Source organism: Archocentrus centrarchus, chromosome 13 (assembly GCF_007364275.1).
Source record: "Archocentrus centrarchus isolate MPI-CPG fArcCen1 chromosome 13, fArcCen1, whole genome shotgun sequence".
Lineage (NCBI taxonomy): Eukaryota > Metazoa > Chordata > Actinopteri > Cichliformes > Cichlidae > Archocentrus > Archocentrus centrarchus.
In genome coordinates, this window is record NC_044358.1 from 18878990 (window position 1) to 18904316 (window position 25327).

General features: G+C 40.4%; 3 protein-coding genes across 7 annotated transcripts; 1 reads left to right on the forward strand and 2 right to left on the reverse strand.

The window, feature by feature from the left end:
* Positions 1 to 1463: 1463 nt before the first annotated feature.
* Positions 1464 to 5170, reverse strand: proca1 (protein interacting with cyclin A1). Of its 2 annotated transcripts, XM_030744922.1 has the most exons (5): positions 4382 to 5170; positions 4167 to 4299; positions 3440 to 3574; positions 1894 to 3335; positions 1464 to 1621 (listed from the first exon to the last, which is right to left on the reverse strand). In XM_030744922.1, the coding sequence occupies exons 1-5, from the start codon at positions 4890 to 4892 to the stop codon at positions 1608 to 1610; spliced, it is 2235 nt and encodes a 744-aa protein (XP_030600782.1). In that variant the 5' UTR covers positions 4893 to 5170; the 3' UTR covers positions 1464 to 1607. The 2 variants fall into 2 exon arrangements, with proteins under 2 accessions (XP_030600782.1, XP_030600781.1); XM_030744921.1 differs by having other exon boundaries at positions 1464 to 3335; positions 4382 to 5162.
* Positions 5171 to 10603: 5433 nt separating this feature from the next.
* Positions 10604 to 13734, forward strand: LOC115790900 (adenine phosphoribosyltransferase). The gene is made up of 5 exons (XM_030744909.1): positions 10604 to 10781; positions 10976 to 11069; positions 11316 to 11462; positions 12675 to 12770; positions 13592 to 13734. Exons 1-5 carry the CDS (start codon positions 10659 to 10661, stop codon positions 13732 to 13734), a joined length of 603 nt encoding a protein of 200 aa, XP_030600769.1. The 5' UTR covers positions 10604 to 10658.
* Positions 13735 to 14474: 740 nt separating this feature from the next.
* On the reverse strand, positions 14475 to 22909 carry rab34a (RAB34, member RAS oncogene family a). 4 transcript variants are annotated; one of them, XM_030744905.1, is made up of 12 exons: positions 22760 to 22909; positions 21066 to 21309; positions 19263 to 19359; positions 19093 to 19184; positions 18938 to 19006; positions 18285 to 18386; positions 18138 to 18202; positions 17978 to 18029; positions 17812 to 17893; positions 15885 to 15975; positions 14687 to 14794; positions 14475 to 14616 (listed from the first exon to the last, which is right to left on the reverse strand). In XM_030744905.1, the coding sequence occupies exons 3-12, from the start codon at positions 19335 to 19337 to the stop codon at positions 14549 to 14551; spliced, it is 804 nt and encodes a 267-aa protein (XP_030600765.1). In that variant the 5' UTR covers positions 19338 to 19359; positions 21066 to 21309; positions 22760 to 22909; the 3' UTR covers positions 14475 to 14548. The 4 variants fall into 4 exon arrangements, with proteins under 4 accessions (XP_030600765.1, XP_030600768.1, XP_030600767.1 ...); XM_030744908.1 differs by having other exon boundaries at positions 18938 to 19003; positions 22760 to 22908; XM_030744907.1 differs by having other exon boundaries at positions 21066 to 21306; positions 22760 to 22866.
* Positions 22910 to 25327: the final 2418 nt, after the last annotated feature.

The window sequence follows — 25327 nt, forward strand, 5'->3', positions numbered from 1 at the left end:
ACAAAGTATTCAATGAGAATATTTCATTCATTCAGATCTAGGATGTGTTTTTTGAGTGTTCCCTTTATCTTTTTGAGCAGTGTACTTTTAGAATGGTGGAATCTCATATTAGGGGATGTCCCTAATATGGTCATTTTGGGTGCTAAACTTTGACTGTTAGCACACAGAATGAGGGCATCCAATAAGAGACTGGTTGGAAACCACCTAGGGAAATAAGTATTCCCAGACCCATTATCAGTGGTTGCTGACTGTCACTGTGAAATCAACTGCTTAAGCCCCAGTCATGCAGGCCTAGAGACCAGTCAGTCACTCCCTGGTGACTAATAGGGCATCATGTACTCCCTGACCAGTTTGCAAGTGGTTGCTGGAGGTTGCTTGCAGTCACTAGATATAATGGTTCACACCATTATATCTAGTGACTGCATTATATCTAGATATATCACTAGATATATCTGCATTATATCTAGTGAGGTTTTGGTTGCTGCACCAAAACCTCCTTGTGATTGCTTTGGTTGTTAGCAGATTGCTGTGGTTGCTACAATATGAATGGAGGCTGATAAACTGTCTGCAAACTCTTGCTAACTATAACCACCAAATGGAAGTGAAAGTGAAAATGTGCTATGCAAACCAGAAACCACCTTCAGAGTAAAAGGTGTGTCTTACTGCTGAAAGTATCATATTTCAAAAATTGCAACTTTTATTTTGAAGCAAATGGTCTCAGTTTGTAGTTTGCATTGCACTATTCACAGTTTACTGCTGCTTGCTGAGTAATTGGCAAGTACCTGCAGACAAGTCATCAGGCAATAGCCAGCAACAGCCAGCAACAACTAACCAACCAGCCAGGGAATACACATTTTTCTCTAGCAACTAGAGATTGCCAGGGAGCCTGGATACGCATGTGACATAGGCAGGTATATCAAACTCATTTCACATTGTGGGCCACATACAGCTTACTTTGGTCTTAAGAGGGCTGGACAAGAGAAAATCCTTTTTCTGTCAGTGTAATGAAGTTTACCTACACATTTAACCTGTGAGCTGTCCAGTGGTCCAGATTGGAATCTTTGGAGGGCCATTTATGGCCCCCAAGCCTTATATTTGACACCCCTGCCTTTAGAGGGAGAGGAGCTAAAACAGCTTGTTTCAGTAGGATGAACTTAAGTGCTGCATTAAGGCTTAATACAAGCTGAATAAAGAGTATTTTGAACTGTGAATCATGCAAAGCTACTCTATGGTCTAAGAATAAAAATGAAGCTTGAAATGAGCATGTGACTTTTAAGTCTCAGGAACAAAACTGATAGACACCCCCCACCCCACCCCCAATGTTGAATTACTAAATTAGATTAAAATAGAATATTGCTAGGAATTTTTTTTTTAAATTGAAATAATAAAGTAAAGCACTGCCATGCATTCATAATCAAAGATTTTATTATTGACATGCAGGATAAAGTATTGCAAAACATGATTCTCACAATAAAATATTATTTTTTTTCCATTCCAACAATTACAGCCAGAAAAAGGTGCAGTGTAATATGTAAATATTCTACACTGTATAGCATGTCTGGTCACCAGGAGCTAATCTAAGCAGCTAAAGCTGTGTGTGTGTCTCTCTATCTATCCTGCCATGCTGGCACTCCGTGGCTCATTGCTGGCTGTTAGTCAGCCTCATTTTCCTTCTCTTCTTCCTGGTGAAATGTGCTTTAGCTCTCTCAATAGATAACTGAAGTGGACTCATGTCCAGTGGTGCTACAGTGGTTGCGAAGGGTTTTTCAGATCTAAGCTCTTCTGTGGTTGCAGCATTGGATGGCATGCTTGCAAATGTGATTGGGTCAGTTTGTTTAGCAGCAGAAAATCCATCACCAAGAGCAGCAGCTTTCTTTCCCACTTTTCTCTGCCGTCTGGCTGCCTGCCGCTGCTCTTTTATGCCAATAGTGGGCATGGCTGTGGCAAAAAGCCTCCATTCGCTGTGCATTTGTGTATCTTCCACTGCAGCAGTTCTTTCAGGGCTGCTGAGAGCAACACGAGTGTCTGGAGTCATGAGAACAGGGAGCGTATTTTCAAAGCTGTTGGAGGAAAAAAGTGGTATTTCTCTTGAAAGAGGCACACCTGCTTTCCTCCTCTTGTTTCTCATCCCACTTTCTTTCAACCTTTGCCCTTTCAAAACACTAAAGGAAGCGTTCAGAACCGTAACTTGGATCTTCCCTGGGTGAACGTCCAGCCTGTGGGAAAGCTGGTGCTCTGCGGTGGGGATCAACGGTGTGGTGGGAACCCCAGTGAGAGGGATCACTTTCAGATTGTCCAGAGAGGAATTTAGTTGAGCAACAGGCACAATGGGAGACACAGAGCTGGCTTTCCTCCTTTTCTTCCTGCCCTCTGTGACTTTTCTCTCCTTTGACCTGTTCATAACAGTGGGGGTATTGGTAATGCTGTCGATAGGTCGCGTTTCAGTGTCACTCCCAAAGCTTTGTTGCTCAGGCTGTGCGGGTGGGGTTATGGTAATGATGGTGGGGACAGAAACAAGGCTTAGGGCTTCTGCTGTGTTTGCTACAAGATCTCTGGGAGAAAAAAGAAGAGTTTCTTTGCCCTTCTTTCTCCTCCTCTTTCTTTCCCTTCTGGTTTTGGCTTTATGTATAACAGCTGTGCTTGTTGAGGGAGCGACTTCTTCTGTCAGCACAGCAGCGACCGACTCTGCTGGCTTCTTCTGGACTCTTGCAGGTGACGTAATGGAAACTGTCTCGTTATCTATAACTGGTTCATCTTTCATGACTTCATTTAATGGCTCCTCTTTTCCTTGGAGCCCAAATTCACTCTCATCGACTCTGTTTGTGTTTTTGCTCGACTGATCATATCTTTGTGACTCACTGATGAAGTTAGTCAGAGACTTGACTTCTGCTTTGCTGCCTGAGGGTGTAACAGCAGCTCCTTCCTCTGCTTTCACACCTGCCTCTGCTTTTAGCTTTCTCTTCCTCCCCTTTCCTTTTCCTTTTTGCTTTTTGTTGGTTTTCTTCTTCTTCCCTGTGTTCTTCCTCTTCTTCTTCTCTGAACTTTGCTCCTCTTTCTTATCAGAGTCGGCACTGGAGCTTTGAGAAGTGGAGACAGTTGCGAGGACCTTGATGAAATCCTCGGCGGCAGTGACAACGTTTCTGAGTGACGGCTCCTCTGGACCAGACATCGTCGACTGAGTTGCACTCTCTGGATTCTCTTCTTCATTGTTTTTCTTAGAATTTTTCGACTTGGGAGGAGCCACTGTCAGCTCATCGATGATGTCAATACCCCCAAAGTCATACGGCACTGCCTCTCTTATCACAGCAACAGGGAGCTTCTCATATCGTTTGCACCTATGAGAGAGAAAACACAGAGTGGAGGCGGTGTGTAGTGTATTAGGAAAGTAAAACGGCTCGGTATGTTTAAAATGTACTTATAGGTTTACACAGATACTTACAGGCCATACCAGTGCCGCTCTACACACTGCTCTTCATAAGCAAACTCAAAGCAGGGAACACCGATGACATTAAAAAATGCCTGACCAACAACTCGGGAAGATGTGTCGTTGACTTTCCTCAAACAATTTTTTAGCCTGCAGAGAGAGTGAAGGAATCATTCAAACGCTCTTTAAGAGAAGAGTGACTACAGCTGATGAAATGATAAGCACATTTAATCAGCTGTTTAATTCTGCCTGTTGGAGGTGAGGTTCAAAATGAGCTGGAAATTTTTTTGTTTTAGGCACTGTAATTAGGAAATCATTGGAGCAACATTAACATTTGGCAACATAATTTATCAGCTGTTTTTCGTAACTTTTCTATGAATTGACAATATTTTACGTCTTAAATGCTCTAAATTACAACAGTGCAGTCTCTAATGCAGAATTCCCCATGAAGATGCAGTCATATGGGGATAGCTGTTTCACAGTTTCAGAAATCTTTAATAATTCTGTCACAGTTCTTACTGTTGATTCTGCAGCTTCTTAAAAAATGCAGATGCACAATTTTATATATGTATATCATTTGCACGTCAGTATTTAAGTCTATTTTATCCCTCATTTGTGTTTTCAAAAGGCCCCAGTAATCGATTTAACAGTAATTTGAGATGTATCCCAGAAGCCCCCTTTTTTATTTATCAAAATGAGACTTAAAACAACAATGCATCACTGTAATAAAGCTTTTACTCACGCAATATCACAGTCACAATGGCAGATAGAGTGCCACTTGAAATTGGTGTAACCATAGTTTGAGGAGAAAGCGTGGATAACATGAGGGCAGTGGTCATGAATGCGACAGCAGCTGTCAGTCTCTGCAAACTCCCCTGCAAAGAAGAGGTCAGTGTTATTATATATTACCAGTATTACGCTCATGCAGACAGTTTAAATAAAAACTTTTCAGCCTACCCAGCTGGTCATAACTATCAGCCATGTTCCCGGCTCCACACCACAGGGTCCCAGGATAAGTAAAGCCTCTCTTGGATCTCTTCAGAACCTGCTCCTGCACAGCCGAATCCTCGCTGTCGTCCTTACCCGCCCTCTCCTTAAACTGCCAGCACATCAACTTGGCTTCATCCATGTGCGCAAAACGCGCCTCCATCTGTTGTCCGGCACTCTGTTCTTTCAGCCCCAACCTGCACTCGCGCATGAATGATTTCGTCTGCATCTGGTTCACTATCACGGAGCAGTTCGCGAGCTTCCCGGTAGGACTGACGACTGAGCGCACCACCTCGGCTCCGTCTGACACCAGGTAGAGGAAATTCTCCCCTACCGTGAACATTTTTGCGCACATGGTGCCGTTGAGCGTAGAGAACATTTCTTTACCCTCCTTCTCTGCGTCCAAAGCGCCACTGAGGAGGTCGCCATTGATGACGTTTGTGTCCAGATAAGACAAAAAGATAAAGAAGACTGACCACATGATGCGACGAGTGGCACTTTCAGCACCACTCACAACGGAGACAGCTCCTCGCGATTCCCCGGCGCTCTCGAGCAGCCCTCCCAGTTTTAAGGCGAACCTCAAGTGGTGCGATTATTACTACGAGGAATGGCTGGGAGGAGTCAGCAAAGTTAACCTCTGTAGCCCAAGCAGCGTATCTCTATCTGTTAGACACGGTGAACAGGTATCACCCCCAAACACATTTAATTATCTCACTTAACCCACACAGGGAGAGCAGAGGGTTAATTAGTGGGTGTGCAGCGTGTTAACCTGCACCTCTCACTGCAGGGAAAGGGATGACCGTAAGTAACCTCCCAACCGCTCCCCACCAACCCCCCCAAAAAAGGCTGCTCACCCTCGCTTCCCATGGTAACAGGCATGGGGTGACCGTGCCAACCAAGCAGATTGGACATTATTCAAATACCACAAAACAGGCACTGAACTGGTTGATGACCTAAATTACAGTGTAGAGAGAAAACTCTTTCACGGGGGAATGTGGAAAAAGGTTGCCTCTGTCACACGCAGTCTGCACCGAATGAGTGAAGGGCCTCAGAGTCTGATGGCTGACTCAGAAAAAAAAAAAAACCCTCATTAATATAATGGAGGTATCAGCTGACTGTTTGGTATCCTGAGAAGCTGGCATGATCTACCAATCGGTCAGATGAGTCCAAATGTAAAGTTTTGAGTTTCTTTTATAATTTTTTTCTTCAGACATGGAGAACATGTAAAAAAATAAATAAATAAATATGAACGCAAAAAAATAAATAAATAAATAAAAATGCAGCGGATTATAATCCCCCAAAAGCAGATTACCAAAAAAGTGCATGTGTATGCAAATTGGCATCTGTGCCAATTTTCCTTAGAAATAAACCTATTGTGTTCCTTTCCAGCTTTATATTTTCATTCCTGGACTTTACTGTAGCTTTGCATGACTGAAAGTTCAAAATAATCCTCATTATCTTAAACTGGACCTTGGTGCAGCCCCTCAGGTCAAAAATGTCTGAAAGTGAGTGTTTAGAATGCTGAAAGCTGAGATTTCGCCTCACAGCAGTTACCTGTGCATATGCCTCCCTCACATCGCACCTGTACTCTCCTCCCTACACTGGCTTCTGAAGTGGACTGGATCCAGGAGTCAGTTTAAAATTTTATTGCTTGTTTTAAAAAAGAGTATTAATAGTCTGGCTCGTAAATGAACAGCCCTACCAGAGTCTATTGACCAACTGCTCTTGGATGTTCCTAGACCGAGGTTCAAAAATAGAGGTAATAGAGCCTTTTTGGTGGCAGTCCCTAATCTTTGGAACAGCCTCCCCTTTCACATAAGAGCTGCTCAGTCACTCAATCATTTTAAAACATTCTTTAAAACCAAATTATTCTCCTTGGCCATCAGTTTTAGTTGAGCAGGCTCATCTGGCTGTTATTTTGCAAGGGCAGTCTTATTTGCTATTGATGATGTTTTTTTAAATAGAGTTTTATGTTTTATTGTGTATTTTGGTGCATTTTTATTGTTGATTAATCGTGTATAATTTGTATAACATGTGCAGCACTTTGGTTAACTGATATTGTTTTAAATGTGTTGAAATAAACTTTGACATGACTCATTATGTGAAGCTTTTTCATTCATTTTTTCATTCACTGTGACAGTATACAGTATACAAAACAGCATACAGTATATATGACAGGAAAACAATGAATAACATAATAGAACTGCTTCAAAAATTTCTTGATAAACTTAATTTCATTAATAATGTATCAGCAGTTGCAGTGTTTGTTCGCTTTATATCATCACCTCAATAAGGAAGATTGTGTCATGTGAAATTACTCTTAATTTGTATCTGATATCAACTATAAACCATTTTAATATTTTGTCATACTCGGAGAATGATGCACAGCAAATTTCTCTGCATCCATCTGCAACTGACTTTTCCTCAAAGGGATGAAAAAGGTCTTGTCACGGCAAGTTTCTAATCAGCCCAGTGTTATATCACATGGCTGGTCTTACTCTGAGCTCTAGAGGCGGAGATCCAGCCTACTCAAGGCACTGAAATCGGATTTCTGGAAGGTGGAGAGTAGTGATGTAAAATCACCAGAGGCAACATTCGACCAAGTGTTGGGGTAGGGAGGAGTTTCTCATGAATTAATGTGATCACTCCAGGAGGGGTTTGGGGAGAATAGAGTACCTAATAATCCTGCTGTTCACCATGTGTTCTTGTGGAGTCAAGTAACAACACACAGTGAAATAGAAAAGGTGAGTCTTGATGAAACAGGCTGATTAGTGTTGAGTTACACGCCACTCATTCGCTGTCAGCCACAGACAGATCAGCTGTGCCTCCAGAAGATACGAATTAGTGCAGTTATACCATCAATACAGACAGACTGGAAATAGCACTGAAAGGCAGTGGTGGACAATAAGGATGCTGTTTATTCAGAATTAAACAGGGTGGCTCTGTTTGCAGTCGGGGACGGGCATTTATCTGCTTTTGATGTCACAACGGGCTTCAAACCAGAAAGGTTCATTCAGACACTCTCTGTTTGACAGCTGGGAAAAAATAAATAAAATCAGTGATAGACTTTTATCATATTCTCTGAGTTTCCAGATACACTGGGGACACATAATTACCATTAGGCCCATAAGTTTTTGGACATTTTGGACATCATTTAGTTGTTTTTTTTTATATATATATATATATATTTGATCACAGGCTCAAGCTTGAATGAACTAAAATAATAAATTTTATTTTTAACACTAGGATACAAGTTATTTGTTGTCAATGCTTGAAGTCAGGAACCTATGGACATCCCCACATGTGGTGTTTCTTCACTTGACATGCTCAACGAGACCTTTACTATTAGTAATCACATCATTTTTACTCATGCAAAAAAACAAACCAAAAAGGGTGGGTTGAGCTTCAGAAAAAGGGATAAAATGCAGATGAACAGGAAAAAAAAAATTTTTTTAAAAGAAGAAAAATGCTGAGACCCTTGGCACATATATAAAAACAAACAAACAAAAAAAAAAAATCCCAAAATGGATGAAATACTCATAATGACAAAAATGAAATATTTTAAAGCAATAATTTTTGTGTGTATAATGACTAATATCATAATAAAAATATTTACGAAAACATAATTAATATTGAACAAATATTAAATTGTTAAAAAATAAGGACAGTATGGAAAATTTAAGCAAGCAAGAAAAAAACTTTATTTATATAAAATTTCATGCAAGAACAATCTGCTAGACAAAACATCAGCTTGACAATACATAATGCAAAACTGAAACAACAGAGGAAAGGCAGCGGTGCACAGCAAGGATGCTCCTTATTCACAATTCAACAAGGTGGATCTGTTGGTGGTCTGAGGCTGGTATTTATCTGTTTTTCAAGCCACAATAGGATGCAAATCATGCTGAGTCACACTGTTAGTGACCCATTTCCACTGGCAGCCACACATGCCCATGTCGCCACACTACTGCTACCATGTTTGAGAGATGTTGCAGTAGCTTTCCAAATCCCAAGTAAATCTTTCTTTCATCTTTCCAAAGCACCCTGTTACAGCAACTCTTTTTAGATGTTTCCTGGGCTTTCTGTACCTGAGTGCAACCAGCAGTTTGCATCTTGATTAAAACCCTCTGTGCTTACATCTGTGAAGGCCCCTCCTGATTGCTGCCTTTAAACAGTGGCGTGCCCAACTCCTCAGTTGTGACCTGGCTAGATGTGAAGAGTTTTCTTCATCAAGGAAAGAACTGTGATCTTAATAATAAGAAAGAAGAGGTGTGCAAGAGATTTGTTACCAGATTGTTCTTCAAGTAAAAAAATTTTTTATTTTTTCATGGTTAAAATGTTCATTAGATTTGTAAAACATACATATGCCATGAAACATGGTTACATAGATATAACTGGCCATAAAAAATCCTAATTTCCTAACTTTAATCCATAAATGTTTTATTGTTACACAGGCTAGGACTGGGTTTTGGAGCTTAACAGTAAATCTTGGCGAACCAGCCAGGAGGTACTAGCTCGCTTAATTGTATTATTACCACTGACCTTGAAAAAGCAAGTGGAATTGATTTAGTTGCATTAGCAAACAGCATCCAAACACTAAAATTGACATATGCTACCGGTCCAGCACCAAATGGCAGACAGACAAGCTGTCATAATAGCTGTGAGAAAAAGTGGAACATTTAGCATCAAAACAAAGTTAAAAGAAGACTGAATACTGGGCTCATATTCACCAGGTGGGAAGAAACATAAACCCCAAATCAGTGCTAATGCTGCTCTGCATCTGCATGGTGTGACAGAAAGCTGTTACAGACTGCATACAGAAGATGGATGCCACCACTGTGCCATCACCCGTTGGTCAGTGAATTCCCTTTGTGGTAAATGGACTGAGCACTCAAACTGCCTTTACTACAAGCCACATTCACCCATTCACACAAATTCATGCAGAGCTTTAATTCTATGCCTTTACGTACAACTATGCAATTATACTTTGACAGGCAGATTGGAGAAGCTGGGGATTAAACCTCCAACCTTCTGACTGGTAGATGACCGGTAGGTAGCCAGAGCTGCGGCACCTTGAGCTGAGCATATTGGCCTTCAGCATGGTGATTTGAACCTGGATGTGATGAGTGAGAAACCAGGGGACACTGCACACTCATGAAGTAGCACCTGTTCATTATGAGGTAGGCCACCCTAAAAAATACCCTGCTTTATCTTTGTCCTTTTATTAGACTCTAAAGGACACCATAGTTTACAAAAATATTTTTTTTTTTTTATTTAATGACTTGAAATTACCAATTGAGCCCATGAAATAATCAGAAGTGTTTACTAAGGTCACACTGAGTGACCCAAAAGGTCATTTTCTTATTGACTTCTCTACAACTGGTTTTCTTTTCCAATCAGAGAAGTTGCCCCCTACTGGGCATTAGAAGATAATGCAGGATTAAGGCACTTTTCAATCTCTGAAGCTACCGTATGTCCATCTTTTATATACGCTACAAATTAAAAGCTGCTGTGTCACATTTTGCCTTTTAAGCAGCATGAGTTGATGATACAGCATCATGAGCTGGTCCTGTTAATATGTTTATATCTGAACACACTTATGGTGTCAGAAATAAAGCATGTGATCATTACAGAGCAACATCCACTATACAGCCATGTGGTTAAAGATGCACACACAAACCAGACTGTGGGAAAGTGGAGTTACTGTTGGCAAACAGTTCATCACTCATTCTTGAGCTCAGCTTGAACTCTGTTGTATAAAACTGGGATGAAATTTCAGATACCCATTTATTTAATAACAGTAAGAAGCATCTCAGTCTGAAAAGTAGAAATATACTGTTAACACAAGAAGATCAAGGGTCGTGCTTCTCTTACAGTGAACGTGATCCCAACCCGAGCTTATTCAGACACCGATTCCTCTTGAAACAGCAGCTCCGAGCAGCTTCTTTAATGGACCCCTAACACTTAATATAAGTATAAACAAGACAATATTTATTTTGTACATACATTATGTAAGGTTTTGTTTGATGAAGCTGAGACTGTTTAACGAAGTCACTGGTGGACTTTGAGCAAGAAATCTGGTGCAAACTGCAGAAAAAAATCTGTTACTAAGTTCAGTGTTATTAACAGAACACCTCCACCCACCATTCACCCCCCTGGAACCTGATACAGAAGACTCTCATTCACAGTCCTGTCCGTTCACCCCAGTTTGTGCCTCTTGTCAGCGCAGTTAAGTGCTGTTCTTCAAATGGACGTGTTTGCAGCTCCAGCTGACAGGGATAAAGGATGGTACCTTTCTCTGATGGCTCCCAACACAAAAGGACCAGAGTTCGCCTGGCTGGACCCGTCCAGACTTTACTGCAACTCCCAGGTATGCCGAGAGAAAAGATTTGCAAATGTGGCTAAAACATTTTCTGCTGTTTCCATGCTCACTGAACATAAGACAAACCTCAGCCATGACTGCACAATTTACACATGCAGTGTGTAATTTGGCATACCTCAGTCTTTTCTCCTGATGTGAACATTTTGCATTTTGTGCTTTTACCCTCTTTGCACTCGACCCAGGCCCTTGCAGACTGCATCAAAGACCTTCTCAGTCCGTTCCAAAGTGACAGCATTGACTTGGTTGCTGGCATTGATGCAATGGGATTCATTCTTGGTAAGAAAACAAAGAACTTTCATGCTTAGTGATCAAATATGGAGTGAGTTCATAGAAACTAAACTCAAGAGTAATTTTATTTTAAGAAGTTGTCACTGTGTACATTACGTAGGTCAGGAAACCTGACCCCTCAGGCAAAGATACTAAACTTAGATCAGCTCTGCCTCTCGCACATGGCATGCAATGTGAAGCTTCTTTTTTTTTCACTCTCGCTGTGAATGAACGTTACTGATGTTGTCTTTCCAGGGGCTTCTGCTGCCACCACTCTTGGAAAAGGTTTCCTGGCTATTCGCAAAGCAGGTCACCTATGTGTCACCACTGAAAACCAAGGCTACACCGACTACACTGGCAGAGAAAAGACTATGGAAGTAAGACTGGATGTGCTAAGACCAGGTAAATCTTGCTTTTTACCTTTAACCACACTACATAGTTTACACAATTCAGGGATGGGAAATGACTGTTTTACATGCTTTGTAATGCTTAGTTTTTAGGTGATGTTGTGTTCATTTTTTAAATCTCCAGTCTTTTAGATGACACTGCCCTCTGCTGTCAGCTGAGACAAACTGCACAAAAAATGCTACACATCTTTTTGCAGGAGTATGATTGATATCAGATATAATGAGGAGCAATTCAGAGCTGACTTTTTAAAAAATATATCAGACTTATTTTCTTTTTATGCTAATATGTTTGCTGCAATTTTGAAAGATGTGGAAAGAGATCATTTATGAATGACTTTTGCTTTTACAGTTATCAGATGGGAGACAAATGCAGATGTTTGATGCACCGCATGCTACAGTAAAGCAATTAACATCTAGGGGCATGTAGAAAAATGCTGAAAATGCCTAGCTGATTCAGATTTTCTATCATTTTATACCAATGTGATATGTAATGCAATACAAAAGAGCATCTGACTGAGAATGTTACTGCAGGAAATGTTCGGAAAGAGCAGTTGACCCGCTTACATAAATTGATGTTATTGTAGGGATAGAGTGCATAAAGCCATCAAAACAAAGATGAACGCATAAAACTGTAAAACTGGTATTAAGACATTTGTTCCACAGAAATGTGGAAGTGATCAGATGAGTCATCCTTCACAATATTCTCGACAAATGGGTGATTCCTTCATTGGTCCTTCAAAATCTATTGACAGCTTTAGCTAATTTTTAAGCACAATAATTACAATAAATACATTCAAAGAAAAGTCAAGACTCATAAATTTGCGGTAACCTGGTCAGGAACAAACCACTTTATTTTTCTGCTTCCTCTCCAGCACAAACACAATTTGGGGTGTGTGTGTGTGTGTGTAAACACACAATCAGAGATACCCAATGCTGTTAGCAAAAATGAGCATTTGCTTAAGCTGAGATTTGAAACCAAACTACAAACAGATTAAATACAAGCTCCTCTTTTCCCTAAATCTTTCCACCTGAGTTGGAGAGAAAACAAAGTTGGCAGAACCCACAGAACAACATTAACAGGAAACTTTCAGGTTAAAATATAACTATTTATTGTCAGATGTACCATTTTCCTTTAATACTTCCCTTGTAAACAAAAAGTTAAAGAGGAAAGACTGCAGTAGATGTCCACATGTGTGTCCTGCTGCAGGTTTGAGGGTGTTGCTCGTGGACCAGTGGATAGAGACAGGTGGCACAATGAAGGCTGCCATTCAGCTGGTGGAGAAGCTGGGAGCCACAGTTGTAGGTATGCCAGTAAATAAGTTAACAGTACAGTACTGTGCAAAAGCCTTGAATCACCCTCCTTTATATTTTCTTAGGAAAATCGCTGCAGCAATTCATTGAAACATCCAGAGCCTCCTCCACATTTTACAGATGGCTGCAGACACTCACTGTTGTACCTCTTCTCTCCATTTCCCTTCCTTAAGAATGGCCTCTTGACAGTCACCCTTCCACTGACACCATTTCTGATGAGGCTTCATTCAATAGTAGATAAATCAGCTGAAGGGCCAGATGCATCTTCTATGCCAGGTCTTCCCTGGATTTTTTCTTTTCCTGTTTCTTAAGGAAAGGACGTGACTTTCAGATATTGCTCATCTGCTTTAGATACACCACCAAACCGGATACGGCACACCAAGTTTTCAGCTAATAATGCTTTGAGAATCACGTTGGTGTAAAAATACTATTTTATGTCTGTCAAACTGTGCCATCTTAGGCAAATTCAACTAAAGAAATGGGAACAAACAAGTGTTTTGTGACAGGCTGCTGGTGACAAAGTGCCAAAGGATTTAATGATTCATAGCTCAGTGTTTTAAATGGATTAAACAAAAACAAAAAAACAACAAACATTTCTCTGAAAATGGTCACCTACAAGGACTGGGCTGAAAATGAGTGAAAAAGCAGCCAAAGAAAACTTTGAAAGACCTTCAGAAAACCTGGGGAATTATTGCCCAACAAATTAAAAGAAAACCTGGTAAAATATTTTTTTAAAAATGAGGGGCGGCTCAAGACCTTCACACAGTACTGTAAACAATAATTGAACTTGATTGTAAACATCTTGCTCTGCAGGGGTCGCAGCTGTGGCCATTGAGGACACTGAAGGAGGGAAGTGGATTAAGGAAAACTACAAATTCTCCGACTGCATCCCCGAAGAGCTGCAGAGCCAAATCGATGGAAAATACCTCGACTCCTTCAAAAGCTTCAACAATTGATCAAGTTAACATGATTCCTTAAAGGTTTGGCGAAGAAGAGATAGCACAGTGACATTTTATAATACATGCATAGATTATTTTTAAAGAAACAGTGAAATCATTGTATAGCTAGCTTATTTTTTTTAGCTTCACTTTCATTTTAATCGTCGAAACCCTTTTAATTTCTTATCTATTTTTTTGATATCTTGACATGTAAAATTCACCGTGGGAAAACAGGCATAAACGCGCACACGCACCACATCAGCTTTGATACTAACTGTCAAATTCTGTCATAAATTTGATTGTAAACAGAAGAAAAGTACCTGGGAAGCATCTTCATCACAAATATGTTCTTAATCATTGGGCTGAAAACTGAGCATGTGATAGATAAATCTAGAAGAAGGTGATGCCTTGAACAAATAAAACTGCTCACTTAAATGCAAGAGGCAAAGTAAAACAGTAAAGTAACACAAGCAGAACATTACTGTGAAGAAAAATATTGATTCTAAACTAAACTACAGCAGCAACATTTAAGACTGAATTCAAGCTCTAAGTGAAATAAGACACTGGCATTTACTGGCAGGATGGGAACATTTTATGTGGAATTCCTGTGTCACCCTACAAGAATCTGCACACATCCCACGGAGGAAAGTGCCTTCTAGGCCAGGAAAAGCTGAAGTTAAACATGTCAGGAAGGGAAACATCAGCATCCCTCCTCCCTCCGTGACCACAGAAATCCTTCCCGCTGAGCTGGACGGCAGCCACGGTCATTTTCCACTTTGAAAACTCCTCATTTCCAGTCCGTATCTTTGACTTTAACCTCCCGTTTCTATCCTCACTGACAGCAGTTGGACTGTTTCTTCTTTGACGCAGCGTACAGATTGTTTGAATTGCTGTTAATCCCTGAAAGAAAAGCTCGGTTTTAAAGCACGCAACAACTAATTTCGCGATTTGGGATTGTTTGGATACTCACTGACAACATCTCCAATCTGCCTCGATCCACTTTTCTCCAGCTCGGCAAGAACGTTGGTCTCAAACGCTAACGATGCAACTCGAAAGAAAAATTCTCTCACGTTTTCCCCTGCAGCATGAAGGACACACACACACACACACACACACACACACACACACACACACACACACACACACACACACACACACACACACACACACACACTGCATCTGTCAGGAACTGTATGAAAACTACTGCATTGGGATTTTATACTTTAACAAAAGAAAAAACACAAACTCCACAGGCTAATCAATTTTAGCATCCTTTCCGTTGCTGCTTATTTGTGGCTCTCTCTGCCTTCAGTTGTGTATTTATTAACTGATACGCTGCTCTGCTGGATTGAGATCAATTGATTGACTTGACCGTTGAAGAATATCCAACTGAGAAACTCTTGGGTTGCTTTAGCTCATTATCCATTTGCACTGAGGTTTTTGGCTGAGTCTGTGCAGAGAGTAAAGCCTTATACAGGTCAGAATTCATCCTGCTGCTTCTGTCAGCAGTCACATCAGTCTAGTGACCTGATCAATGGCAGCAGTGCCATAGCACTGCCTCCAATATGTTTGACAGATCATGTGGTATTCCTCGGATCATGAGCCTTTTCCATACTTTTCTCATCATTCTGGTACAAGTTTGTCTTGGTTTAAGCTGTCCAAAGACATTTTTTCAGAGCTGTGCAGGCAAAGTCTAATCTGGCCTTCCTGTTCTTGAGTGTAACCAGTGGTTTGCACCGTGTGGTAAACTCTCTGCATTTCCATTCATGAAGGCATCTCTCGACTGTAGACTTTGGCAGTGATACACCTACCTCCTCGAGAGTGTTCTTGGCTTGGTTAGATGTTGTGAAGTTGTTTTTAACCAAGGTGAACATTTGCAGTCATCTACTTTAGTTGCCTTTCGTGGTCTTTCAGGCCTTTTGGCATTGCAGAGTTGGCCAGTGCATTTGATTTGGCCACTCCATAGGTCACCACTTCATCGGCTGCAGTGGTGACCTATGGCCAAGTAAGAAGAGAGCCACCTTTGTGACTCTGGAAGTGAATACTTTTCATTTATTACCAAACTATTTTTTTTATGTGAACAATCAAGTGCGACGATGTCCTTCAAAAGATATTCCAGTTAAAAGAAATGTAAACATGTTTCAGTTTACTGCAATCCAAACACTCACCTGTCAGCGATGACACGGCCCAGTACTCGGCTTGGATCTCATTGGCTAGTCTGAGGGCATCTTGTTCAATCTGAGAATACTGAGCAGGTGACTGTCAGAGGAACCAGAAAACACAACATATTAAATACACACACAACGCACTACTACTTTCATTATTAATCAGTTATTGTTTTGCTTAATGAACAAAGATGCTCATTAGCGCCATAAACACCACACTTTGGCCTTCAACCAACGTGCAGTCAAAAAAAACAAAAAACATAAATAACCGTGTTTTCTTCAAATTACACAAGGAAAACAGCTAATACTCAGATGTTTATGTATTTTTCTTTCAAAAGGAACTTAAATCAGCTGAACTGTCTTATTTTAGTGTTTTTCTAGGTAGAATAAGTACTTGAATATTTTAGTTTACCAAAAGGCAACGAGGCAAAACCTTCTGAGAGGTTACAGAAATAATTTTATTTTATGGCTAAAATAAGCATATTTGTTTTATATCCAGTTATGTTACTAACCTCATTAGTTGTGAGATGTTCCAGTGGGTGTTTTTGTATTAAATAACTTTTCCATTCTTTCATTGCCTCTGTCACAATTTTTAAAGCTTCTAATTTTTTCCAAAAATAATAAATTTTCTTAATTTTAACACTTGATTTATCAGTTTTTGCACTATTTTCTATCAGAAATAAGATTTGGATGATCTGTATTTCACTGTATTTTACACAGGGTCAAGTACACTGTAAACCCGGATAAGTTGAATCTACTTAAAAAAACCAAGGTAACTTGTTGCCTTAAATTTTTTAAGTAATGAAACAGTTCATTTAACTCAGCCTGTTAAGTAAGCACTACTCCATATCCAATTGAACTAAATTGTATGTTCTAATTGACCAAACTTATCTTTTATAGTTCATGAAAAAATAAAATGTCTTTTGATCAATCAATTCCCCCTATCCTTTTCATGGTTGTGTGGGGGTTGGAGCCTATCCCAGCTGACAAGGCAGTAAGACGCAGGGTAAACCCCGTACAGGTCACCAGCCTGTTGCAGGGAGGCCACAGACAACCATTCACACCTGTGGGCAATTTAGAGAGAGACCAATTAACCTAACTCCAGTAACTGCATGCCTTCAGATTGTGGGAGGAAACCCACACAGACACAGGGAGAACATACATGAGTCCACACAGCAAGAGTCCCAGGCTAAGGTGGAATTGAACCCAGACTATCAGATAACTATTCTGTGAGGCAGCAGTGCTAACCACCACACCACCATGCTGCCCAGTAACACAAATATTTTTTACAGTGTTGAACTGTGTCTGTTTAAATTTGGTAAATAAACAAACATGATAAAACTCAGCCCTGCTGAATGCTGGCACATTAACATTTACAAATAACATTTGTCCATGGAACAATAAAAAAAACTATACGAGACAGCGTTGTGAACAAAAACCAAACAAAAACACCAAATGTCTTCTATTCCAAACAGCAAGAGGCCTGGGCCAAGCTGGAATTGAACCCAGACCTTCTAGAAGGCATTCTACCTGTGAGGTAGCACTGCTAACCAGCATGCCACCATGCAGCTGCGCATTAATCCAGTCTGTTAAAACTGGTATAAACTAGATTTTTAGCAGGTGCAAAACTTGATGATATTAAGTTGTTTGAACTCAAACACATGATTACAATAAGATAGACCATCAAAAAGTACAGTCTACTCAGCATTAACAAGTAATGTTCACATTCTAGGCAATTTTAAGTAATATGAAATCAATATTTTTAAGTGGAATCAAAATCTGGGTTTACAGTGTAAAGGGGGAGAAACATTCCCAAGGTTTGAGCTTGGACACGCTTTTTTGGCATCTATCCAAACAATTCACATTTGACTCCAGTAAAGACAACAGAAATGCGCACAGGTGTGTCCACTTTAAACAGTTAAAGACGTACGCTGAGGTCCTTCTTTGTGCCTACGAGGAACAGCTGAACACCAGTGGGGTCGTTCTCTTTCAAAGCGTCTTCGAGCCACTGCCTTTAGACGGGAAAAGACGCCATTAAGTCCACCAACAACAAGATAAAGGCATGCGGATAATATTCCTATAATGAATAAGTTTACCTTGTGTGGCCCAGAGAGGCGATATCATTTACATCAAACACGATAATCACAACTGGAAGAAAAGGAAACGTTGCTTTACTGTGTTAGCAGCTGGACACAGCTGGGAAAGTCACTGACGTTTTGTTCAGTGCTGTAAATTGAAAGACTGATGGAAACGTACCCTGGGCTCCTCTGTAATATGTAGAAGCAATGCACTTGAACCTCTCTTGGCCCGCAGTGTCCCACCTTTAACGCAGAGAGAGACAGACTGGTGAGCATAATCAGGATGTCTTTGTTTTATCTGTTAAAGTATCCGGATCAGACTTACAGCTGCAGGCTGAAAGGAACACCCAGCACCTCGAAGCGCTCCATCTCAAAGTCAACACCGATCGTTGCCTTGTAGTTCTTGTCAAAGGTGTCCTTACAAAACCTAAAACAATAAAAGAACTGTAACTAATCTACAACAAATACCTGCATGGAACAGATTTTGTTAATGACAACAGTATCCAAAATATGTGAATCAGTGTCCAAAATTTAGCATCGGCTCCCTCAATCTGTGAGAAAACGTGACAAAACATTACCGCAAACTGCATATGTCCGTACATGTAGTGCTGGACTACTGCATGCAGGTAGGTATGCTAAATAATCAAAGAGCTGCATGTTTCCTCAGAAAAAGGGACCAAAAACCATTATCATGAGGAAATATGTGCTGATTTTTATATATTTTAACTTTCATTTTTAATGTTTTTAACAAAAACTTGAAGATTTTAACTTGTGTGTTTAGGTGCAGCCAGAGTTAAGTATGAAAATGTGTTTTTTTCTTTAGTTTTTTTTTTTTAATTTGTAAGCTGCTGAGGATTTGTATTGTTTACTAATTTTGGTGAACTTTAGAGCAGCTGTAACACACATTAAGTATTATGCTGATGGAGCTACACGCTCTCTGAGTTATTCATTCACTTTGCAGTCACATATGAAGTTTACCTATTAATCAGACAGGTTTTCCCCACAGCCAGATCACCCACAACGATGACCTTGGATATTTTAAATCTGCTGAGAAGAAAAAGAGAAGCCACCGTGAGTAAATAAGAGCCGCATAAAGCAGATCACATGCAGGAATTTCAGGTGTGTGTGCTCACCCCACAGTGCCGGTCCGCTGCTCCTGGCAGGCGGTCTTTACTTTATTGTTGAAATCACTTTTAGTGTGGATGGCCGCCTCTTTTCGGAAACACTGAAGAGAGGAAGGTGGGTTTGTGATGTGTAAACTGTTTAAGAAAGACAACGAGGCAGCAGCGGTGACTGAGTTTACCTGAGGGAGCTGAGCGATAACTCGGTCCCTTCGAACCGGGGGGAGGACGCTCATGGCTGAAACTCGGACGGACATGAAGCTTCAAGGGAAACAGCGGCTGGACAGAGAGACAGAGTTTAACCTGCGTGGTTTTACAGACAGACAAAACTAAAATCTACTGAGACAGAAAAAAGTTTGGTTGATGAAAAAGCAGCGTATTCTCTGGGTATTATATTGCACATTACAGATCCACATAAATGTGATCTCTTTGTATTTCGAGAGTATTAATTGGTCATAACACAGTTTTATTAGATCAGCTTATCTGTCAGGTGCAGTACTGTGCAAAAGTCTTGCGCCACCCCTCAATTCTTTATATTTTGTTAAGAAAATGGGAAACGTATGCAAACATACATGGAAATAAAGTATATAAGGCAAAAACACAGGTTGTGCAATTCTAACTGGCTTGGAAGTGAATATTTGGTGTGACCACCTTTATTCTTCAGCACAGCCTGAACTCTCTCAGGCTGCTTTCTTCTAATTTCTTTAAGCAGTCTTCAGAAATAGTTCTCCAGGCTTCTTGAAGCTCTTCTTTGGATGCTGGCTGTCTTTTGTTTTGAGATGACCCCACAATGCTTCAATACTGTTGAGGTCCGGACTCTGAGGACCAAACCATGACAACTGAAGGGCCAGATGCATCCCTCAGGTTGTGTGTCAGGTCTTTGCTGTATTTTTTTTTTCCTATTTCTTAAGGACATGACTTTCAGAGACTGCTCATCTGCTGCAGACAGTTTTTTGTCACTTGTTGCCACTGCACACCATGCAAAAATGCACCAAGTTTTCAGCTAACAGCCCTTTGGGAATCATCTTGTTGGTGCAAAAACACCATTTTATCTCTGTCTGTGTTATGTTAGCTAAACAAATGGGAACAAACAGGTGCTTTGTGACAGGCTGCTAATAACAAAGTGTCTTAAGGTAACACTGAAAATTGTTTCTTTACTAAGTTGTATTTTATGTACAGACGCAACATCGGTTCATCCCTTGAGAAAGGTGCCTTTTGGGGCTTCCTCTGAAAATGGTCTGGTACAAGAACTGGACTGAAAAAGCAGCCAGTGTCCAATCAGAGGCCTCCAGAATGCCTGGAGAACTACTGTTCGAGACCACGTGAAAAATGACAAGGAAGTGTGGGTCGAGACTTTTGCACAGTACTGTATTATACAATAATTGAATGAATCCCAACACTTGATTGTAAACATCTCACTCTGTAGTTGTTGATAAATTGAGACTACTGTGGTGATTATTATAATTAATGAAAAAATTATTTTCTCCTGACCACTTCCACATTAATGTTTGGACAAAAGAATAGGAACTGCTAAACTAAGCAAAGCTTTCTGAGGGTGGGATGAATCAGTTCAGGTATTCTTCCTCTCGCTTGTTTCAAGTTTGTTTGTTTCCTTTGGTTTCCCAGGCCACCGGGACATAGACAGCACCCCCCAATCAGCAGTTTGAGCGGTTTCCCTAGAAATAAACGCGACCCGGTCGAGAACAAACAATAATAAACTGAGAGGCAGTTTGTAAAACCAGACAACTGTAATCAGCCCTGATCCCCTTACTGCGTGGCTCACATTTTAATCCTATTGTTCATCAAAGCTTCTGGAAAAGAGGAAGAACTTTTTTTTTTTAATAGTTTGTGTAACACACAACTAAAACTTGACGACTTCGAGACATTTGGCATCAAACTTTAGGAGGAGGACTCAAGTTACCCCTGAGGAAAAACCGCAGCGAGTTACGGAGTTACTCCTAAAAAGCGGAGATGTTACGGGATACCTCGGAGTCTCCGGATGGTCCGCTCGGTCCTCTTTCTTTCTCTCTTCTGCCTTTATTCGTCGTCAAGCAAAGCCGCCTTTTATTGTTCAGGTTCAGTTCAGGTCCATTGTTAACTATGGAAGTGTGTGAAGATGAAACGGAGCAGCGGAAGTTGAGGGGAGCAGCAGGCTGGCACCGCCGCAGCTGCTGACTCAGTTCCCTGGATTTAGTCTTTCCTCCCACATTTTTTCTGCTCGGTCCCCTGCTGGAGGAAAGGAGGAATTTATTTTCCTTTGCTTTATTCCCAATTCATTAGATCTATGTATACTGTTTTATTATTATTATTATTTATTAATTAATTAATTTGGTGTGTATAATGGAAATCATGTTTAAATGTTGGGGGGAAATCCTTCTGCATGCATAAGGAACAACAACCAAGTTCTCTTTCCATTTCATAATTCAACCCAGTTTCATCTAATTCCACATAACCCGAGTATTACTTACTTTTATTTCTTAGTTTTTTTTTTCCACAGAGGAAAAAACTGTATAAATTCTGGTCCTTCAATACTGACTATTCGACTAGAGGGCGCCACGACCCTCTTTTGAATATCTGCCTTGTTATAAGCACCATAAATAGTAGTCACATTGTCTAATATACATAAATGCTGCAGTTAGTATACTATGTATATTATTAAGTATATTATTATGTAGGCAGTACAGTCCTACATACATACATGACATTGCACATACTGTCATTTACAAGTTTACAGTTTATCAAACCTTCAGTTAGTGACCTGTTGAATCTAACGGGCATCAGAGCGCATGTTACTGTCAACTTGGTTCGTTTTAATGAGCCTGACATTATTTCCAGTGACGGCATAGAGGTGCTAGCTCAGCAGTAAGAAAATAATGGCGGCCACTGCCTGCTTACACCTTCAACACATCCCTTTTTTCTTCCCATCCCTGATGTTCATGGTGCACACGTAAATAAAGGCAGACAATTTCAAATGGAACTCAGCTCATCAAATATCGGCAAACACGCGAACTGTTCCTGCACAGGGTGTCTGCTAGAAAACATGAATTTGCGCCACTCTCTGAGAAAGACGGAAGAAAGCCAGGACAGGTGAGGAAGATGAGCGATTATTTTCAAAGTGAACTGCTCAGCAAGTGAACTTTAATAGTGGAACTTGAACGCTTACATAAAAATTCATTTTTGAGATGTTAAATCAAACACAGATCATGTATAGATCCAATATCTGAATTGTTTTTATGAAACGTCTTGCAATACATATTTTTTGTCCTGAAAATACAGGATAAGCAGAAGAATGGATGGATGGATGGATGGATAACAGTTTTATAGTATCTAGGGCCTGGAAAACAGCTCTATAGCTCGTGTAACATCTGCTTACATCTTGCTGAATTCAGTTGGCTAAATCCACAAAAAGCAGCAGCGCAGGTCAGCTGATCACATCCTGGAGCTCACAAAACAATTACGTGTCTTATTTCTGAGTGATTATTTTCCCCACGCTGCGCGGCAACGCGCCTGGACAGGTCACCTAGACAACCACGTATACGCCTACCAGGTAACCACATTTTGGGAGGAAACCCACAACATGCAAGCTCCACCTAGAAAAGCCCAGACGCAAGAGGTTCAAATCACTGCTACAACCCACGATCCACGTGTTTGGTAAATATGTAACACGTTTGAGCCTCACCCGCTCCCTCACGTCTCCGCACCCTCGATTCCTCTCCTTCCATCTTAGTCCCTCCCACCAGAGATGCAAGCGGAGGAAGCGAGGAAGAGAATCATCGGCCAAAGGTCAAATTTCCTTTGGATGGTTCCTAAAAGTGGGAGACGTGACCCGGAAGTATCTGCGCGTCAGCTGGTGTAATTCTCCAAATATCAAAGAAACGCGCTTCAGTGTTTCCTTTATAATTAAGAGAGGATACACCGGACCATTCTTTGTGAAAGGAAAGGAGACAGCCCAGTCCCATAATTCATAGCAACACTATCCGACAACAACCAGCACATTTAATTAACGCTGCGTTTTCCGTTTCTGTTGTTAGGGTTTAAACCTTCTGTAACAGGTTGTGTTAAACCCACAGGTGAACCCTAAATGCTGATGTGAGAAATTGTCCTTCTTATCAAGTTGTTTCAGGAAGAACGCAGATTTATATATTTAAAAGCTCTTCTAATGAAGATTTTGAGCTATAATAAAATGATAAACGTGAATTCAAGACTCACCATATATCAGTTTGAGTTATTTATGTCCGCTGCTGTATTGCAGTCTTTAGGATTATCATGAATTTAAAAAGAAGTTACAGTGGATCGTCCCTCCAGTGGGAGGAATGTGAGCAGACAGGATGAGCAACTAACTTTAATGTGACAAATATTAAATGTCACTTCATAGGTTATTTATTCTTATTATTTCCAGTTGTTCTCTTTTCTATGACCTGGGGCTCGGAGGATCCCAGCTGTGAAGGATCGGCTGCAGCCCCACCATGGAGGGTGGCATGATGGTGCAGTGATTAGTGTTGTTGCTTCATAGCGAAGTGGATTCGAATCCACTGACCAGCTGTGTGGAGTTTGCATGTTCACTGTGTGGTTCCTAAATTGGTAGGTGTAAATGTATACCCACCACTTTACCCACACTATGGATCTTGTTCTGACATATGGCTAAACTGAAGATTTAACAGTATTCCCTGAAAACTCTGTTTTGTCTGATCATTTCTTAATAGCATTTACTTAATGGCTTACACAACAGTGGGGAATCCATTTTATTAGAAGTAGAAGTTTTTCTGAAAGTGCTGTAACTATGTCCAAGGATATAATACCTCCATTATTATGTTCCTCAATGCCATGTGCCAATACAATGCAAAGCAGCTACCTAAACACTACTCCATCAGAGATAGATCATCTGGTTAGTAGTTTCACATCCTCACTGTACAGCTCTGGATACTGTGGCTCCTCTGAAAAAGCCTCAAATCAGAAGTGCCTGACTCCCTGGTATAACTAACAAATGTGCAGCTTAAAGCAGATAACCCGTAATCTGGAGAGGAAATGGCATCTCACATATTTAGAAGATCTTCATTTAGCCCTGAAAAAGAGTTTTTTGCTCTATATTTAAAAAAAAAAAGTCCTCAGTAAAGCTAGGACATCTTACTACTCATCATTGATTGAAGAAAATAAGAACAACCTCAGTTTTCTTTTTAGCACTGCAGCCAGGCTGACAAAGAGTCAGAGCTCTGCTGAGCCGAGTATTCCTGTAACTTTAACTAGTGATGACTTCATGAATTTCTTCACAAATAAAATTTTAGACATTAGAGGAAAAAAATGCTTCATAACCATCTCAACAACCTATCTTTGTGTTCAGCTACTTTCAGTGCTGTTGATATTTATTTAGACTCTTTGTCTCTGATTGATCTTTCTATAGTTACTTCCTCCAAACCATCAACATGTCTATTAGACTCCATTCCTACAACGCTCAAAGAAGTCCTATCATTAATTCATGCTTTGATCTTAAATATGATCAATCTATCTTTATTAGTTGGCTATGTACCACAGGCTTTTAAGGTGGTAGTAATCAAACCATTACTTAAAAAGCCATCACTGACCCAGCTGTCTTAGCTAATTATAGGCCAATCTCCAACCTTCCTTTTCTCTCAAAGATTCTTGAAAGAGTAGTTGTAAAACAGCTAACTGATCATCTGCAGAGGAACGGTTTATTTGAAGAGTTTCCGTCAGGTTTCAGAATTCATCACAGTACAGAAACAGCATTAGTGAAGGTTACAAATGATCTTCTTACAGCCTCTGACAGTGGACTCATCTCTGTTCTTGTCCTGTTGGACCTCAGTGCAGCTTTTGATACTGTTAACAAAATATTTTATTACAGATGTTTTATTCTTGTTCGTTTCTTTCTTGTAATTCCTCAAAGAGCACAAACTCGGTCCACTTTAACTCATAGGGTCTTTAACTTTATTAATTCAGGCGTGTAAAACAACAATACAGCTCGGTCTGGATGCTCTGCTGCATACGCTTCCGGCCCCTAAAACTGTCCGAGCGCTTCACCTATACAAACAGTAGTTCCTATTGTAACATCCCTTTTCTTTTCAGAATTACAGCTTCCCCTTAATTTCAACATCTGACTAGTACCTCTGAAAAAATTCAAAACAAAACATTGACTGTCACATGACTCGCATCATTCCGAGCCTGAACATAGCTCATCCCCATTTCAACATATACAGTACAGTTTTTTTTTTTTTTCCAGTTCAGAGTGCATTTC